This window comes from Falco biarmicus, chromosome 1 (assembly GCF_023638135.1).
Source record: "Falco biarmicus isolate bFalBia1 chromosome 1, bFalBia1.pri, whole genome shotgun sequence".
NCBI classification, from domain to species: domain Eukaryota; kingdom Metazoa; phylum Chordata; class Aves; order Falconiformes; family Falconidae; genus Falco; species Falco biarmicus.
This window is the reverse complement of record NC_079288.1, coordinates 34998261-35018220: the sequence shown is the minus strand read 5'-3', so window position 1 is coordinate 35018220 and position 19960 is coordinate 34998261. Positions and strand designations below refer to the sequence as shown.

Below are 19960 nucleotides of genomic sequence, written 5' to 3'. Positions count from 1 at the left end.
GCCAGGATATTCAGAATCAGAACAGTAGCTCTATGAACAATCAGACTACAGAGGTGAAGCAAAATCTGACCAAAAATTCAGACTGGAGAAGACAACAGTGAAACGTAAGAGACTTTAAAAACTATCACTTGCATGAGATATACATTTAAAAAAACCCGAAAACACAACCGAAACAAAAAACCCACAACACTGCAAGGACAAGCAACCTCCTTCTCTGGAAGAGGGGGTTCTTCCATATTCCACACCAGGGGTCTCACTGCGTCGACCTTCTAGGCAAGACAACCACAGAATGAGTAGTATACGCAAATCCTTCCAAAGGACAATGCGCTTCCTTGCGTGACTGTCCCTGCAAGATCCTTAAGCTTGGCCTCAACTACCAATGTCTCCCTGTGCCTTTGGGCCAGAACGGGCAGGCAGGCAACGGAAAGATGCTATAGCACCAGTTACAAAGTTCAATGCAGTTTTCAATGCATTAAGCCAAAGGATCGTCACCGAACTTGCCTTCCATGCAAGTTTTGCAAAGAGGGTAAAGCTACACTCCAGCTGCTTCTGTCCTCACGATGCCTTCTGCACTCACTCCTTGCCTGAGCTGTAGATCTTCTGAACTGTGGCACGTGTCAGCTCTAAATCCTCTGGGTACCGAATTTCTAGCTCGGTATTTGCTAGGTAGTGAATGCCGGTAAACTCTGAAAAATAGCGGCCAATGTCAGGGTGAGGGATCTCCCGAGGCTCAGAGTTGTATTCCAGGTTCTCTGTCAGGGAAGGAAAGAAGCAGTTATCACCACGCGAAACAGCCTGCTACAAGATTAAATCTTTCAGCACGATTGCTCGCAGAGCCTTATCTCCTAAGTGACGCTGACCCTGTTTACTAGTGACATGAAAACCATTTTATGCCTGAGACCACACTGCCCGACATTAGGTTAGAGTAGCAGGACGCTGACCCGCTCCCACTGTTGGTCACAGGTCTTGGTTGCAAATGCAGGGAGAAGCTGCTGCACTGAGCTCTGATGCCTCGAGGCCCATGGAAGATAAGTTTCTTAGAGAGATCCTTCTCAAATGCTCCTAGGTGAGGCTGACTGCACAAGGCTGTCCTGGAAGAGGAGCAGAGTGCTTTCTCACTCTAAGTCACCAGCCTGCATTTCAAGCACGTCAAGTCACCAGCCTGCATTTCAAGCACGTCTCACACAGCACGATCAACTTTTCTAAATCCAAACTCTCCAAAGTTAAGAGAAAGTCCTTAAGAAGAGCACACCGATCCTTTCCCAGAGCACCCCATTTCCTCTTTCCTCCTTTGTACTAAAAGATAACCTGATTAAGCACAAGAGTTAAACAACACAGAAGCACTGGCATTAAAATGCAAAGGTGACCCAAGCTGAGGGCCCCTTTGCTCCTGCAGTGTTTGTATAAAGCAGCGTGACTGGGAGGCAGCCCAGCAGTAAATCACATGCACAGGTGCCCTGCAGCAGTCCCCAAATGATGTCATTTTTTCTCGCACGCTACCAGATACACAGGTAAAAACAAAAGCTGCCCAAGTCCAAAAGTCTGACTTATCTGCAAGGCAGGGCAGGAATAAGATGGGATGCAGAGAATTCATCTGTCTCTGAAACTATTCAGTTCACTACAGAGCACACAGAAGTCATATTAATCCATACAGGCTCTTTGAAGCTACTCTATGCCAGCATGTGCAGCCAAAAGCACAAGAGCTTTCTGTATCTCAGTGGGCTGCTGCAGTCCTATGGGTTTGCAAAGTACACACTGCACCACTGCGGAAAACAATTTACACTCCGATATCCTCTGCAAAAGCATGGCTGAGCAGTGAGCTGTGTACAAAGGCGAAAACACAGTGACAAAACAGAAGCTGGCGGGGGGAAGAGACTGAGACAATCAAGTTCGGCACTAGGTGGGGAGCCTGAGAAACGTGCTGACTAGCAGTTCTGAGCCACAGATACCTGGCCTGTGCTGCCACAAAGCAAACAAAAGACAGGCAAGAGTGGACAGGTAGACACTAAACTCACTGTATGAGACAGGTGTTTTGGAATTAGCTGCAGCTCAACCTGCAAATTTGCAGGAAGGGGTCAAACTGAGGTACAATTACCTATAATAAGCTTGTATTGGTGTTATTTCTGAGCTGGTTAGATAAAACTCCGCATGCACATGTGCTTAAGATTCTTTTGGTAAAAAACTATCATCCCCTTCCCAAAGTCAGGTCAGTAAGTTGTGAACTAGTCCCTTCCTAAATGATCTGAGGATGTATTTTAGAGAAAATACTCAACAGCCAGGCAGCAAGATACCAGCAAGCAAGAACAAACCCTTCAAATTTTCCCTAGCAATATCAAAAAACTCGGATCCCACAGAGACGACAGTGTCAACCTACAGCTTAGCTAAAATACGCTGTACTCTGGAACCAGCCAGCGTTACACTTGTTTATAAACAACTAGACAAAATATACAAAGATCACTCAACCCCAGAAGCACTGTGGACAATTATCTGATTAGTTTTCACTGAGATGTGTGTTTTATTATCAACCCACGGCACATAAGAATTTTTGGTTTTTAAGACTCTCTGAGAGGTCAAGTACTGCCTAATACAAGCCATAAGGCCGGGCTGCAATATTCCCAGTCCCCACTTCATCTTTTTGGACTGCTGAATATAAAGTAACCCTCAGGACAGTGAGAAACACCTGCTCTTTAAACCTACAAAGGCAGGAGTGTCCCCTCCTGTAAAGCCATCTCTTGCTCACATGTATGGGACAGAATGTGCTAGGGAGCACCCCCCCAATAAAGAGCTGAACTGCATTTTTCCCAGCATTTCCCCTCCAGCAGCTTCCACATCTTTTAGCAAAATACACTCAGGCTGTGCAGCTGCTTTGCCAGCTGGATGGGATGCCTCTGTTATCACACGGAGAAGAACAAACATGAGGCAAAGAAAGAGTCCGTTTACAATGTACAGTTACAGATGTATTTTTCTTTTTTTTTTTTTCACCTCAGTTGACACTTCTTCCTGTATTCTACCCTCGTATTCTGACCATCAGACAAGAATTCCCTTTCTTATGGTATGTTGCATACAGAACGGTCAATAGAGATTTCTAAACCTCTTTGCACTTGTAAAGAGACATTAATTTTTGTCCCATTCTTATTAGAGGTGGCACTAAAAGTCATGCTACCTGTGTTCTTTGGGATCTTCGCTTGATGACAGCTGCTCAGAACCATGCCCTGACAAGCAAAGCCTGTGTGCTCCCTCACTAGATCCTATTTCGACGTCCTGCCCAAAGCACAGCCATAATTTCAAAGGGCAAGAGCTGCTGACAGAACTTCAGACTTCAGCAAAAGCTGAATTACTTCTTTCAAAAGCAACAATAATAGTTTACACCATAAAACCAATCATGTCCAAAACATGCTTCTTGGGCAAGAGGAGATCACATCAGCGTGGTCCTTCACATTCATTCCTAGCAGTACTGATTTCATGGAGAGCAAAGCAGACTGCGATTCAAGATCATTTTCCTTCCTACCTCAACCTTAACTAACAGTTTATGTTTCATACTTCAAAGAGTTAAACACTTAAGCATCCCCATCGCCTAATGCGTGTCTAAAGGTAGTAAACACAGGAGACTCCTGCTCACCTTGAGCAGCATATCTGCAAGAGCCATCTTCCACTAGCACATTGTAGAAAGGCTGGTGGGGGCCATGTGGAAGGCTGTGGACGTTCATATTCCGGATCCATTCATGCCCCATCATGCAGGCGGGATCCCAGCCATAAATCACGCAGTTATAGCCATATCTAAAAAAATTGCACACCAAAGACTGAAACTTCTAGAGCCAGCTCTTTTTCCTCCAGACAAATAAATATAGCACAAACAGGATAGGATCCTCCTCCGAGCTGGCACAAGGTGGAGAGGAACAAGGGGCCGGGGGGAGGAAATAAATTCAGAAAGGGTGTGTTTATTTTGAGGTGGGGGGAAATGACTAGGTGTGACAGGATAAATATACAGAAACAAACAGCTGAGGACAGAGGAAAACCAAACACAAACAAGAAAAGAGAATGGGAAAGCAACTGGGAATCAGCAACAGAGAGAACAGGAAACAAGAAACAGGGAGGGAACCCACCATCCTACTGTGTTGTGCAATTACTTCTGTGCCCATCACACAGACATGGGTAATCCCAATACCGACTCCCAGAAACAAAGCCATCATTATTTTCAGAATATTTATGCCATTAATCGTGAGGTATTATAACTGTCACTGCTGATGCCCTTAAAATATGCTCCAGATGTCTTGCTGAGCCAAAGGAGTGGCCGAAGCAACATAGTGCTAGCATCGTCATTCCGGCATAGTACAGACAGGAACACAAAGCCTCTACGCAATGCCGGAAGAGGGGGTAATAACAGCACAGGGAAAGATCTACAAGCTGTCTTAAGAATCTTACAATCTCTTTTGAAGTTGATTCTCTTCCATGGTCCCTCACTAACTGATCACGGATGTTTCCTTGAGAGCTCTGGGCTGTGGAAATTTTACCTGTGTGATACATGATGACTCAGAAAAGTCACCTCACAAACCTCTCTGCGAGCAAACAGCAGTGAATACACCTGCTCTCTCAAATACAGACAGAGCTGCTCCCTTTTTTCTGCAAGGTGCCTGGCATTTTCCATTCCAAGTACCTCCTTGGCAGATAAACCCACGTCTCATTACTGTCAGAACAAACACTTGTGCACTCGTTAGAGTACAGCCTTCTAATGTGGGCAACGTTTTGAAGAGCTCACCTCTTGTGTTTCATAATCAGCCCGATTGAAAAGCAGACCTCTTTGTGCTTCTCATCTGAACGGTGCTTCACCTCAGGTCCCACCTCCTCCTTCCGGCGCTCAATATGCTCTAGGGTATGTTGAACCAAGTACCCCACAGCCCCATGCTGGGATGGGTCCAAAGCCTGAATATGCTGCAAGATGTCCAGAACCTTCAGCAACCAAAACAAAAAGACAGATTCAGAGCAAGTCTCTACAGCAGCCCAACTCTTACAAAGACATACAGATATATTTCTCCAGTGGGCTGGGTCTAAGGGCCCAGGCCTAGAGGTCTGCCACACGAGTTTTCCACACAGGACTGAGAACCTTTGCTCTAGATGCATACTCCTAAGGAGTTCCTCATACTTGCTTAGCCTGCAGAAACTGCAAATAGTCCTCTCCTCTATTTGTAGATCTCCCTACTTCCAAGGAAGGGCACTGTTGAGCACAGTAACTCCTTAGAACTAAGCCACACAAGCTAATTGTATTGCATTTTGTGACCACAGGGAACTGATGAGACCATTTTCTGAATGGTTTCTGAAATGTTAATACTGTTGCTAGTGTCCCAAACTACTGCTGTGAAGAGATACCCGATGACTTCTGCTGTATTTGAGAACAAACATTTTAGTAAGAATTCCTCAGCATGTCTGTGGGAGCCTGGCAGAGGAAAAATAGGGCAGCACAGAAGAAAATGCAAATAACCTCTATGATGCTATACCATGCAATAGTGAACAAGAGAAAGGGAAGCTGCTTGCCTAAGGATGACTAAAGGACACTAACTTTAAAAGTGCTCTCAAAGCAGCAAACCCTGTAGTTCCAGAATACCAGACTACCAATACCCTCTGGCACACTATCAGAGCATCTGCCAACAAGTTTGTCAGAGGCAGGCAATGCAAGTTCTACTTTTTTTTTTTTCCCCTCCCACCTTCTTGCTCTTACAAAATTGTTGTCTGAATAGGTTGGGAAAAGACGGATACATTTGTCCCAACATCAAATAACCTCAAGTGCTGCCACAGTTCCAAAATTCAACACACTTTAGCACCTGCCAAAAGGATTGATCACACGCTGGAAGTTTTGGTCACTCTAAGTTCAGAGTAGCAGCAGAATAGAAATCTCAGGCTATTAGGCATGAACATCAGCCAAGAGGTGAAGAAAATAAATTGAGAAAAAGAACAGGTGAGTAATTAGGTATGAGAGGAAAAAGCATAGTTCAGGTTTCTTGGCCAACTTAATTCTCTGGCTGGCATCTTAAGAAGGACGTGAAAAATCCTACTGAAAGGGGAAAGCCTAGCACAGTCACCACAGCTACCAGATTCCTGGCAATTTCATTTACTATTATTTGCAAATATTTAGGACAATGTTCTGTGTAGCTCTGCTCACCTTTTAAGATTTTGTACCACTTTCCATAAATCTGGCAGACCTCTATTAAATCTGGTACCTTCTGTCAGGCATACATTCTCCCTGGCTAGCTACGATTCCACCCGCTAGTCTGGAACGACTGGATGTATATGAGGATGCAATACTAAAAAGTAAAAATTTACGTATTTTCATTGCTTCTGGCATTGTGGTGCAGAAAAACTACACGTAAAACTCAGCCATGGGGTTGTATTGCTTGTTCTGAGGGGCAGCAGTATGTAAAGCCCTGGTGCTTTACAAACACATTGCTGAGTGCCAGAAAGGGGAACATCTTTCAGTGTTTCACTTAGCTGTCCCCTATTTACGTACAGTTGCCTTTTCAGCTCAACGAGTCCCCCTCATACACAGTTTCTTAGTTTGTGCTGTTTTTCCTGTGGTGACTCTAAAACTTGCTGCCATTAAGAAGGAACAGCAAGCTTAGCACAGTTTGTTCTTCAAAAGAAAGTCAGCTTCTCCAGCAGTCCTTCGTTTCAGTTATATTGGTGGAAACAGCTTCACCTTCTGCGCAGTAGTCCAGCCAATACTTCTGCCCCCTCACCCAAACCTCACATTTGGAAACGTGCACAGACATTGCCCAAGTGTGTGAGCTTCATTAAAGTAGCACAAGAAACTCTGACTAGGGAACACCTCTTTGCTTTAGTGACACACTAAAGAAATAATACTTTTTTGGATTAAATCCTGCTTCTTCCCTGCGCCTTCCCCTGATTTTCAGTGACAGACAGGGATGATGCAGACAACTTAGACAACTTGTAAGTCTTGGCACCTTCTTGGCACCCACATTCAGAAGATAGCCTGACTCAAGTTGGCATGCTAACGGTGACATTAAAAAAGAATCCCAAGGACAGGAATATTAAACTGCTTTTTCCTAAGAGCCACTGACTGTGTGGCTAAGGTTTCAGAGAACAGCTTTGGTTATATTTATAAAAGATAACTTCCCACAGGTTTTCTGATAAGGTAATTGTTCCTTTTACACGAATCCAGCAAGAGTTTTACCACCACTACCACAATCCAGGCATAAACCAACGAGAATGCACTTACAGCTAGAAGTCCACCGTATTAGTTGCAAGACAAGCTGTCAGACTTGGGCAGTAAATCATAAATTATGACTCAGACTCAGGGCTGCTCACAAGACTCCCCCCAGGGCAAGCAAACAAGGATCATCCTCTTCCCTGCTTCATATAGTAGAAATTGATTCTCTGAAATGTGGTAACTCATTCAATTGCATTTATTACCAAAACAACTTGTGGCAGACTGTAACACAAGCTGACGTAGTCCAAAAATCAATAGACTACTGTTAACAGCGTTTAGCCTATCAGAAAACATATGACCGAGTGGCGAGGTACCTTTTCTGGCCAGATTCCCAGGTGGAAGTATAACCTAGCCTGGAGCATTAGATGCTGCACATTGTCCGGATACATGGCCAGGTATAGATCCAACGAGTCTCTCAAGAGTTGGTAAGACTGATCAGTGCTTTCTCTGCCAGCAAAAAAGAAACTCAATTGTAAGGCTAGCTCTTCAACCCTTATCCCCAGTACTCCGATGTACAGGGATAGGCACCAAAAATGATGCTACAGGAACAGGCATGCTCATTCAATAAGAGTGACTCTGGCACCAACTGTCACTCATCACATCCAACAGCCTCCTCAGAAGGAAAAATGCTACACAACTGATGATTGGACTCTACCCTCCCACTTCACTGGTATTCTACGCAGCCAAATCATCCTACATAAGAGAATTCACTTTCCAAGCCATTTCCTTGTGAAACTTGCTTTTGCTCCCCTAGCTTACTTACACCTAAAGCAATTCTTTCACTTTAGCATTTCTGTCTATGGCTACTTGCAAAAGTGATTACCGGGGCATTTGAAAATAAAACCAGATGTTCCACAAACCAACAATACCCTTGAAACTGCTCATCTGAGCATGCGGGTTGTGCTTACCAGATCGTAACGAAGTCTGCTCTTAAGGGAATGGTGGACAGTCCCTATCAGCTTTTCACAAAGAAAAAAAATCATCTGTCTATTTTCTTGAGGGAAACTAGTTTTAGTAAATATTCTTGTTTCCACACAATACTGCTGCAGGTGACTACAAGGAAATAGACAATGCAATGTGACATACAGAATTTTCAAGATCCCCTGGAGTGACTGACACCTTTTTAAAGCACTCACTCGAATACTGTGAAGAAGCCATATCGGATATGCAGACAGTATATTTTGGGCCCTTTTTTCCATAGGCTTTACTGGCCAGACGATCCTCAACTCACCGCTTGCCAAGGTTTAAGAGATTTCCCACCATACGCTGCAAGACCTCTTTTGAAGTCACCACTCCATAGAACTCCTCTGTCACATGGTGGCCAATAAGGTACTCACACTCCTTCACAGTGAGCTGCTTCCCCTTCCCAAAGGCATCAATGTAGGTGTAGTCAAAAATATCTGTGCTTCTAATAAAACAACAAGGAAACGAAATTGTGATGATGGGTCTCACGGTAAAGCAGGATTACCTATTTCTGTTCTTCCCTCAACCCTTTCAAGCTTGTTTGCAAGACTACTGTCATTCACACCTCAGCTCCCTCCTAAGAAAAGATCACCTGGTACCTTCTCTCTCCTCCTAGCTGCTTCTTCAGATAAACTTATACAGGAAAAGACAGAGAAACTAAAGCTACATTTCACTCCACAATGCCAGTTCCTTCCTTCACATATTTTCAGGTTTGCTGTATCTGTTGCTAGATAATATTATGACACTGCACTGGAAAGTGAGCCCACACACATGGTGCCTGAAGCCTAGTGCCAAAAGGGGTATATATAGACAAAAATCAATGCTCTGAATTGGACTGCTGATATCACTCACAAAATACAGATTTCTGTAAATTGATCATGATCTGGTTCAAAGACGTATTCTGCACTGACTCAGAATTAAATGAGTGCCCAGAACAGCAGCAGCGGCCTCTAGCAACTGCTCTGTATGAAAGGTTAAGTGAAATGAGCACCCTTTTTATTTCTTGTCATTTTTTTTGTAATTTTCTTAAGTAAGAGAAACATTACCTCATGGTGACTATTATTTCACACTCAGGAAACCTGTTCCCATTCCTCATCAGCAGAGCTGAGCTCTGGGAAAACTTTTTTAGGTGTGATCTTTTCCTCTGTGTAGGTTATAATGACAGATGGAAAATAATTAAACATCCTGGTATAGGTCTGGAGCTGTAAATGTTTTCTGTTATTACTGCAGACACAACTTCAAAATTCAGCAGGCCACTTACCCTTCTTTTCCTTGACACCATCGCAGTAGAAAATGGCTAGGAAAGTTAACTGGCTCAAGTTTGACTCCCAGCTGCCTGGCAATTGTTAAATAAAGCACAGACAAACTGATGGGAATTCCTGTCCGGCGGATCAAAACCTGGGGGATAAAAATGTGATAAAAACATGGGGGATATTAAGAAAAATACAAAACCTCATGGTTTGATTCCACAAATTTAAATACACCAACTTGAGAGAATATGCACCAAAAGATGACAAGACAGCAAGTTGTTCTTCAGAGAATTATTTGTCTGACTACATTTGGACAAATAAAACACCACTAACAGAATGTCTCAAGCCTTGCAGCCTCCCATTTTTTGCCTAACATACACGTACCTGGTGAATGTACGAATTCAGGGAGTTATAGTAATCCAGCTCATTTCCTTTGTATTTTAACTGCTCATAGAGGACACAATTCATAGCATCAAGTACCTGCCGCTGAAGCTCCACTTCTGGAATCAGGACTTCTCCTAAAAACACATACAATGAAATACAGACTAAGAAAACAAATATACTTAACCTTTATGCAATGAACCTTATACCCAAATTCTCCATATGGACTACAAACACAAGAGATTCATCTCAATTCAGATAGTCAAGACACTGGCTGGAGTTGACCGCAGCATACCTTAGCACTCTGCTCACAATCTGGCCTGTCTCGGTGGACTGCCCTGCACCTCAGCTGTGCAATAGCGATGCCTCACTTCCTCCTGCGGCTGGAGGACTGGATCCTAACCACAGCACTGCAGCTGGACCTGTCACACTGCCCAGGCATGGGAAGTGTGCTTTCACAGCTGGAGGGTCCCAGCTTGGCCACACCAAATGCACAGATAGAGACAGACTGTTCACTCTCTCTTTCAAAGACAGCAAACGTTAGATAGCGCTTATAAAAAACCAAGGAGCACGATGCTGCCTGAACTTTGGAGATGTTAAAGCACATACCTTTTCTATTGCTGCTGACTTTCTGAGACTTGCAGAGGAAAAGAGGTTGATCCCCTGTCCCACAGCTCTGCTACTGATACTAGGTATCAGGACTACTTAAGACTCCAAGGATGAATGGGAAGAAAAACAAGAAGGAGAAGAATTCCCCTCCCAATTCTTTTTCCTTAGACAGCATCAGATGGACTGACAGCCCTGGGCTACTGAGTCCCTGTGGCTGAACAAACCATTGTTCCCTGAATGATGGTTTAAGCAAATGTCAGAATATGCTTGCCAGGGAATAAAGAACAGCAGCTCTTTAAGCTGCAATAATTCAACAGCTGTTTCACCTTGTCTGCCTGTATCTAGAATTGCAGAAATGCTCTGCAGTAAAGCATATGCTTCTGTACAGTACCTGCCTTGGAAGTCAAGCTGGGATGCCTTGGATTTTTCGTCCGCAGGACTTTGCGCACTTTATCTGTGATATCATCCACCTGTGCCTGGACACTTTTTAAGCAGATGTCTGACAGTGGGTTACAGTATTGATCAATTAAAACAGCACCTGAAAAAAACAAACTATATAAGAAACAGGACTTCAGTTTTTTCTTTGCTTAGTTTTACCTACTCTTAAATTGCAGGCATGCAGCAAGCAATTGCAGCAGAACCCAAGAGCTTTCTTTTTGAAATTTGTGGTCATATATTGGATTTATCACATAGAACGCAAACGATAAGATGGCATGATAAATACCAATTAAATTCAGTATTCCTCTCTCCACCATCTTAAAATGAAAAGCAATAGATTCATACACTGAGCAGGTATGCTGCTAGACCCAGCTCAACTAGCCAGCTCTCCAGTCACACTGCATCACCTGGCATCCTCCCAACTTACAGTTTTTTATTCAGAGCATGAAACAATCTCAGCTTCACTTCTGCTTCAGTTCTGATTTCTTCCTGCCATATCCTTCCTAGCTATCATTCTTGCTCATTGTTCCCTCTTTCTGCTACATTCATCTTTCTCTTCCATGCCTGCTCTCCACCTTCACGTCAGAAACTCACTATAACAAAACAAATTTTCATTCTCCTTCTACCCATCTGTCAAACTTCTGCAGAAGAAATAATAGCCCTTTCTCAGATTTTTCTCCTTGCCATCCTGTCACCACTGCTCTTTCCAAAGCTTCCATATTGTTCAACCTTTGGAATCAACTGTATTCACTTGCAAGAATTTTGCATGGATCATACCTCTTCACATTTCCTACACTGCTTCATCAGCATGTCCACAGCCTGTATTCAAGGATCACAGCAGGGCCCCAAGCCATGCCTTCTTCCCCCCTCACCCAAAGTGTGCTCCATGCTGACCAGGTGAAACTTCACAAAAACTACCTGTTGGTGCTCTAATAGCACCTCTATGGCAGACAAATGCATATATTTGTGACCCACGTGATTAAGTCACACAATTAACTGTCTCGGCTGTTTCCAGAAAAAGCCACTTTTGGCTTTCCCTTCTTGCCCTAACACAGTCCCTTATTCAAAGTCTATTGCCACTAACAAGAACCAGCTTTGGTGTTAGAGACTTTTGTATGACATTGAGGTATATACCAAGAGTAAGGGACTCTTCTACAGACACTAGCAGCCTTCAATCCGTTCAATAGACCATCTTCTCCATAGGAAGCTTGAAGAAGACAGTAATCCACAAGACTGAGGACATGAATTGCAGAAAAACCTCCTCTTTCTTCATATCAGGTGCATGTGCTTTCCCACCATGTGAGTGGATTTCCATCCCCGTTCCCCAGCTCTACACTGCACAGCTTCAACAGTCCAGCAGTCAAGATGGCTCTTGAAAGAATGCCACAGCGCACAGGCTGCAAGCTGAACAACAATCCCCCCCCCCCCGCCCCCGCCTGCAGTTTGCTCCTTGCCCTTACCTGAGAAGCTCCTGGGAAAGGACATAGTAGGGAGCTCACTTGAAATCAGATCAGCTGGTCTGTTAGGCTGTATTCAGTCCATGGGCTGCTTCTGCAATGTCAGCTAATTAGGACACTGAGCTACTGCTGAGTTCCTCAATACGTTGTTTAAGATTCAAATGCAAGTGCTTTTAACATTTTCTGGATTGCTTTTCAGCTCATCTGTCCATGGGCAATTATTCAAGCATACAGCACTGACAGAAGCTAATGTAATCCTGACATTCTGATGCAACACTATGTAACTACTGCAAGACTTTAAGGATTTCAGGTACATCAAAAACCCAGACTTAATTCTGAGTTGTTGTCCAAGGGCTAGTTGGAATATAAGCAAGGAAGGCTCCTTCCAAGTAAAACAACGACAGAAAGCTGTCATTAGGTGCTCTACATGGGATCTCTGCCAAAGACTTACCCTCCAAAAATGACTGCCGATCAGTCGGGCGTTGAAGATACTCCTTCAGGTTTTTTAATATATTCTGTTGCCGTAGAAAGTATAGAATTTTCTTTGCATAGTACTTCCAGGTGAGACCTTTCCTGCAGATTTAAATACAAAAAGCAGTATTGCCTAAACAAGCATTTTAAGGATGAACACTTGATTTTTTTCCAGCGACTACAGGTTTACAGTTAGACTATTGCTTTTCTTAATAGGTCTCACAACACCACTATAAGTGAAGAGTCAACCAAAAAGGGAAATGTTAAGAAGAAAGTCATCATCAAAAAAAGACAATATAAGACACTTGCAAAGTATTGCTTCTACCATCTCCAATTTTCATCCTATCACCAATACATAATTTTGAGAAGACACAGTATCATGGGAAACAATACAGATCCCAATTAAAGTAGTTCAATAACATCTAATTAAATCCTATATTTAATTCATAAAACATTACCCTCTGACTAGGTCCCTCCAGAATCAATCTTGAAGTATCCTTTCACCATTAAAAAGAAATTGATGAAGGACACGAATATAGGCCCATTAGTATTCAGAAGGGAAAAAAAAAAATCCCCAGAGGAAAAACACCTCTGCTGCCCCGAAAAGACAGGAACAGATCGACAGTTGGTCTGTAGATCACACAATTCAAAACCTTACAGCTTTTAAAATAAAGCACCCTCACTTTCTAAATTAACAAGAGAAGGCAGAGTGCCCAAGAAGAAGCAACAGAGAGCTTGTTACTATCCAGGTAAGGTCTGAAGAGGTCACTTGAAATACGACAGACTAACTCAGAGGCATTCAAGTCACATGCATCTAAGCAAGCATTACCCAGTGCCTCACTGAGCACTTTTACACCAAATCGTTCTGAATGGCACAAAGCCCTGGCCCCCAAAAAACCCAAAGGGAGAATTCTACTGATTCCCAGGCTTGGCCCTTGCCATATGTTTAACACTAGTCCAGTTTCCTTCTTCAGAGAAAAGCCTCTTTACTTGCTTACATTTCCTCTCCTCCAGACTGCAGGTCAAATCAGCCCTCTCCATCCTACTGGACAGGAGAACAATCAAATCTCATAACACTTTATCCTCTTCCAATAAATTGGGATGCTCAATAGGGACAACTGCTTTATTGGGATATCTTCCAGGGAAATGATTTCGCCTAATGCTCCTGAATGGCCATGACTACAGCTTAATCAGGGTGTAATTAGCATCAATTCTGCTTTATGGGGAGGCATTTGGCCAGTGCAAAGGCTCAAAAGCTTTTTAACCAGTTGTCAAATGAGAGACATTTAGTCCCAGTTCAAATAGAGAAGGTAATAAAATGTGAAAAAGCAAAAATGAGATGATTGCCATTCCAGTTATGTTTTTTCAAGCTCTACTAACAGTCCCTTTAATCAAGGCTATTAGACTCCATTACAAGCAATCTATCACTGCTTTGTATCACAGCAAAATCATCATGGTTTATAAGCCACTAGCAGAAAAACCCTAAGTAAAGCAGTGACTTATTCATCTTGCTCTTTGTTAAACACAGTGATGAGAATACCTAGGCAGATGGAAAACAGAAGTTTTAGTTACCTGCTTGGCATTTCACTGCCTGAATTAATTTACAGAATTGAAAATCTGGCAGAGACTGAATTAAACTCAGTTGCTTATCTGGGGACTAAAATTGTATCAACCTACTACAGCTAAGAAAAGCAATGAGGAAAAAAAAAGCTTCATGATACAGGGATTCATGGCGGCAATACTCCTTGAGTATACCCGCTTCCCTCCAGTGCTGTGGCCTCATCCTGCAAATCAGTTCAGCAAAAAAGAACATGAGGATGGGAACTTCTTAAGCCAAAACTACTGCAGAGAAGAGGGTACATGGAACATGTCCTGAGAGATGTCATGAACTGGCAAGGAAAGAAGCAACAAACAGCAACACAAAGCCAGAGGACCTCCTTGTAGGATAGGTTACATGGTTTCTTCTGGAAATACTAAATCTGTTCTGAAATCAAACAGACAGCAGTACTTTCCAGCCTTGGTAAACCTGAGGATGTTTTTTTGTAAGAGTGACAAAAGGACAAGCTCAGGCATTCACCACAGTACTATTCCCCTTTAACCAGTGAAAGGGGAAAAACCCGTGCTATTTCTAACCCTTCTTTCTTACCTTCCTTCCATGTTAAGGATACACATTAGCTCATCCTCAAAAAAATGACTTGGGCACCCAAGCGTCTCAATGTCACTGAATCCGTCACAGGGGACCTGTCAAACCAGACAATGAATTATGCAGAGCACAATAGCTTCTTTCCTGGAGAATGTAATTTCATAATAAGTCTCCAAACCAATTTTGTTCTATTTTTTTAAATTTATGTAAGATCTTTAAAATGTCCAGCTCACCAAGTACTCATAGCCTCTACTCCAAGGATTTAATACAATGATCCACTAAAAAGACCCAGCAGCACCCTAGAGCAATTTAAGGTAACTACATCATTTGGAGCTCCTGCAGTGGGTGTATGGACGAGCCCAAGATACCTGATCTTATGCAGGCTGGGCCCAAGCTGAAAGTAATTTTAAGATGGAATCAACTTTTACCTGTGGTTAACTGAACCTCTACATATGCTCCCTTGTGTAGAAGATTGCTCCCGCGGGAAGGAATGAAGGAGCAGGAGCCTTCTTTTGTTGAAGCAGTCACTTAGGTATCTACATTCAGAACCGCTATTTTCTTCCAGAATTCAGAATTCGTTTTTAAACTTTGGTTGGACTGCAAGAAATCTACTTGTTTTCAAGCTTTTCAGGATAGGAAATGGGCTAATAGAGTAAGGAAAAAGCAATTCCCATCATACTGTATCTTAGCAGGATCTCACAGAACTGGGTTGAAAGTCTCTCCCCCTCAGTTCTAGGCAAGCAATCAAGCTGCAGTTTCTAGCCCCACAGGAGATGATCCTCATTATTAGGCCTTTGGGTACTGCTGAATATTCTCTTAGTATTCTTTGCATATGTGATTAGAACAGTAGGAACCCAGGAGCCTCTGCCCCCGGTTAATGCCCTGACACACACTTCTCCATGGTCAGATGTCTATCTGCTGAAATGGCAGCAGAGCAGTTCAAAAAGAACATCTGAGAGAGATCTCCAAATACCCTACTGGCCCCACAGCCTTTTTTTCCAGGGGTGAAAACATATATGCCAGCCCCTGTTTGAAATTAGATAACAGGATTTCAACATGGGTCTCCTACGTCTTAGGGGAATTCTTTACTGGACCACAATATATTTGCGCAAAGGAGCCACAGAGGCGTGGCTATTTAGTCACTCTTGTGTGAACTTTTTAATTCAGCCAAAGTCACAGGCAGCATTTAGGCCTATTTCACAGAATATCAGGCTGACCCAAATTGTACAGCTAGCCAAAACCCACAGCCATCAACTAAGCAAACAGGCAATGAAGTAACTGTCATTCCACATGCCAGTAAATCTCTCCGAGAGACTGACTACATTTTCATCTTTTTCACATTGAACACAGAAGAATCTTGGTGCCACAGCTGGGTAGAGAACTTAATATACTTTCCAATTCAGTGAACTTATTGCACCTTGATCCTGTTTTTAAATGACTTCTGACAACCCACAGAATATACCCTTGTACAAGGTCTGCAGGAAGATAAATCCACGTGTGTCAGAAAACCACTGGTCCTTCAGAAGTTCCCAGAGCCAGGTCTGAACATGCAGCAATGAGCAAAGAGCTTTTAAAGCTGCAGCAGCTGCATGTGACATGCAGAGCACGCTCTGGCTTCTACAGACCTTTGGACTTCGAACTGTCTCTCCCCTTTTGGCTGGTGACCTAGTGTTCTCAGACAAAGCGAGGAAATATGAAGCTTCTGACTGCATAGTTGAAAAGATGTGAAGAGATAAGACAGAAAAACTTGTAAAAAGTACTAAAAAAGTAGCTAGGCTCTTGCACATACATATAGAAGATGACTTACATGTTCTGAAAAGAACCTTTTTGAGAAGGAAGCTACAATTCTCTGGGCTTCTAGACCCGCGTTGTGCCGTGCTTTGTACTCTTCAAGCCAGCTAACACCATCTGTGTTGCTATAGTATTTCAGCAGCGATGGCCACCTACACAACAAGACATAAGTGAACAGGTTCATTAGTATTTCAGCATCACTGAGAACCTTCAGAGCTGTAAAATGCTGTGTATTGTAACCACGTGACTTAAGGAGCTGAGGCACTGCCAAGACACAGTACAACTTCAAATGTAATTGTATAAATTAATCCAATGACTGATTCAAGCATCAAAGCATAAATCCAACTGATTTCATCTGTATATTAGTGGTTATTTAAAAGTAAGCTGTCCTGAAGCCTGCCAACAGGAAACCTTCAAAAGGTTCATATTCCAGGTATTTCAATATCTAAATACCCCAATCACTTTTGCCATTTCCTTTAGAGCTTTGCAAGATAAACATTAGCAGAGGAGAGGCAGAGTTTCATAATGAAGTTTGCCATTCTGAGAATGTATTGCATGTAAGCTAACTTGTCATCTAATATAATAAGAATTCACTGTCCTGTGGTCTTCCTACTACCTTGTGGGTCTAATTAAAATGATGCACAAAACAGAGCTCCCTCTATCGCCCTTGCCAGTGGCAACATCTACCGGAGGAAAAGAATTCTGAAGTCAAATTGTGACAGCTAAATGCTTCTGCAGTTCATTTTTAATTCAACAAACAACTATTTTAACACCCCCTCCTCATTCTTGTACAAAAAAAAAAAGCTGTAACCGCTTTACTGAGTCTAAACATCCAGAAGTTAAACACACTGCACATCTTACCAAGAAGCATTTGAAGGTTCAGCTGAAAACCTACCTTCAGGTAATGTTTTTGGGGCTATTAGCAGTAGTGTCTTTTCTAATAAAAGTGGGCATGTGCTGCCACAACGCAGCCCTGTGCAAGAAAATACTTGCCAGTGCAGCAATACCCATGACACCAAGATCATTTGTGTTTGAAACACGAAGAAGAAGCAGTGCAGATGGAAATATTTTGGGCAGCATGGGAAAGAAAGCTGAGAGAAAGAAATCTTGTAATTTAGAGGGATATTTATTTCTGTTAATTATTAATTTATTTCAGTTATTACTGGGTTTTACAAAACACTTCAAGTACATGGATTGCCTTAGATTCTTTTCAGGTTTTTATATATACACACATACACACTTTTATATAAATGTGTGTGTAAGTATATATATATATATATATATGTATGTATGTATTTTTACTTTTATAGAAAGAAAGCCAAACTTTTAAATCACTGCTTCTGTATAAGAACTATTACCAACTAACCAAAGCGCAGTTATGTCTGTTCACACATGGAAGATATTTTACTACCAGTTAATAATAAAACTACACTGCAATTGCAGCTACAAAATAAAGTCAAAGGCTAACCAATTTACTTCCCATTACATAATAACCTCTCTCCTGATGGATCCCTAGCCATTCATCTATGGCTGAAATGCAGCCACATTGTAATAACAATAATTTATTTTAGGATGAGAAAGAATAATTTCTTGGGTTGAAATTATATTGAAAGTTTTAGGAAGATAAAGTGCAATTACTCACAATGGAATCCAGCCAAGACAACAAGGTCAATGTGCAAACACCTGCCAAAAGTTCTATTATCAAAGACAGAGGAGGACAGCAGCATGTGCTAATCACCCACCACATTCAATTTCAGCTGTTGGATCTCAACCATTTTTATACTTTCAGGTTTGCTTCAGAAATTAGAGCCACTGAACTGGTGAAGGTATCTGGCCGGCCACCCAAAGCCACAGCTCAGTGAATTGGGGAAGCTGTAATTGTTCAGTAGCCTTTTTCACCCATGAAGAGAAAATAATCCTCTCATTTGAGCTACACTAAATTTCAGAAGCCAACTGGCAATTAAGAGAAGGCAATATTGCTACTTTCTCTGTACCAAAATGCAGACAAATCTAGGTAGCTGACAAGCATGCTCTATTCTAGATAGGTTGGCGGCGCCAGTGAAGGAGTGGTGCTTCTACACTGCTGAAACCAGTGTAGCATAAATGATACAATGCTTATCCTTTATTCCCACTTAAAGTGTTAATAGTCGCACTGATTGCAACACAGCTATGCCCTCATCAGGTAGCCTGTGACTGCCTTTGGGGGAAACTACACTCGAAAGGAGCAAAAGTCAATCCAAAGGATTTTGCCTTCTGTGAAACCAGCTCTCCCAAAAGCACAAGTAAACATCCCTCCTTGCTGTAGAGCATTAGGCCTGCATCAGGACAAGTCTCGGCAATCGTTCTGGGAGTGGCTAGAGGGGCCAGGGAGGCCAATCTATAACTGTGGTGTGCATGTGGCCCTACCACTGCCAGACCCCAGGCTGGATCCCAGTGCTGACTGCAGGTAATCCAAGAGCCCAGCTGTGGAAAGGACTGCAAAGACCGATCTCCAAGCAAGGGGCTGCAGAGATGGATCTCCTCTGAGCAAGTGGCAAGCTCAGCCTGCTCCGACCCAATGTGATTTTGGAGAAGCAGCCTTACAACAGTCCCGCCACCCCTGCTCGGGAAGGCCACCCGCATCTCACCCGTTAGACAGCAGAGGGCTCGTTCAGCCCATGAGGAGTTCAGCATGCACCTTGTGGAGCCGGGAAGAGCGACAGGGATCGAGCAGCGGCGTGTGTATGTGTGTGTGCAATTCCACCAGGAGCACCCATGCCCTCCCAGGCCCAGGGGGACCGAAGGCACCGTCCCGGTGCCCGCCGAACCCTGCGGGCGGGGCCCGGCCTGGCTGACAGGGCCCGGCCTGCGCTGACGGGGCCCGCCCGGCTCCGGGGCCCGCCGGGCGCTGAAGAGACGCGCGGGCACCCCCCGCCCTCCCTCGCCCAGCCGCATCCAGGACAGCGCAGCCCCGCGGCGGGCAGTGCCGGGCCGTGCCGTGCCCACCTGAGGCGGAAGCGCTCCCGCCACACCTTGCCGCGGGGCTGGCACGCCTCACGCAGCCGGCGGCAGGTGCACGACACCCGCCCGATGTCGGCGGCTCCCAGCACGTCGCAGCAGAGGATCAGCTCCAGCAGCTCGCCCGGCAGGTCTGTCAGGCCCATCCCGTCGGCGTCGGCCTCCGCCGTGCCCCGCGGCCCCCCCGGCCCCGCCGCCGCCGGGCCCGGGCTCTCCGCCGCCGCCGCCATCTTGGATGTTT

General features: G+C 43.7%; 1 protein-coding gene across 1 annotated transcript; it reads right to left on the bottom strand.

Moving 5' to 3' along the window:
- Window positions 1-98: 98 nt before the first annotated feature.
- On the bottom strand, window positions 99-19956 carry FBXO21 (F-box protein 21). Its single transcript, XM_056335288.1, has 12 exons — window positions 19708-19956; window positions 16739-16874; window positions 14935-15029; window positions 12769-12890; window positions 10814-10960; window positions 9817-9950; window positions 9444-9580; window positions 8451-8627; window positions 7534-7666; window positions 4757-4947; window positions 3620-3777; window positions 99-752 (listed from the first exon to the last, which is right to left on the bottom strand). Exons 1-12 carry the CDS (start codon window positions 19947-19949, stop codon window positions 574-576), a joined length of 1851 nt encoding a protein of 616 aa, XP_056191263.1. The 5' UTR covers window positions 19950-19956; the 3' UTR covers window positions 99-573.
- Between the last annotated feature and the right edge of the window lie 4 nt (window positions 19957-19960).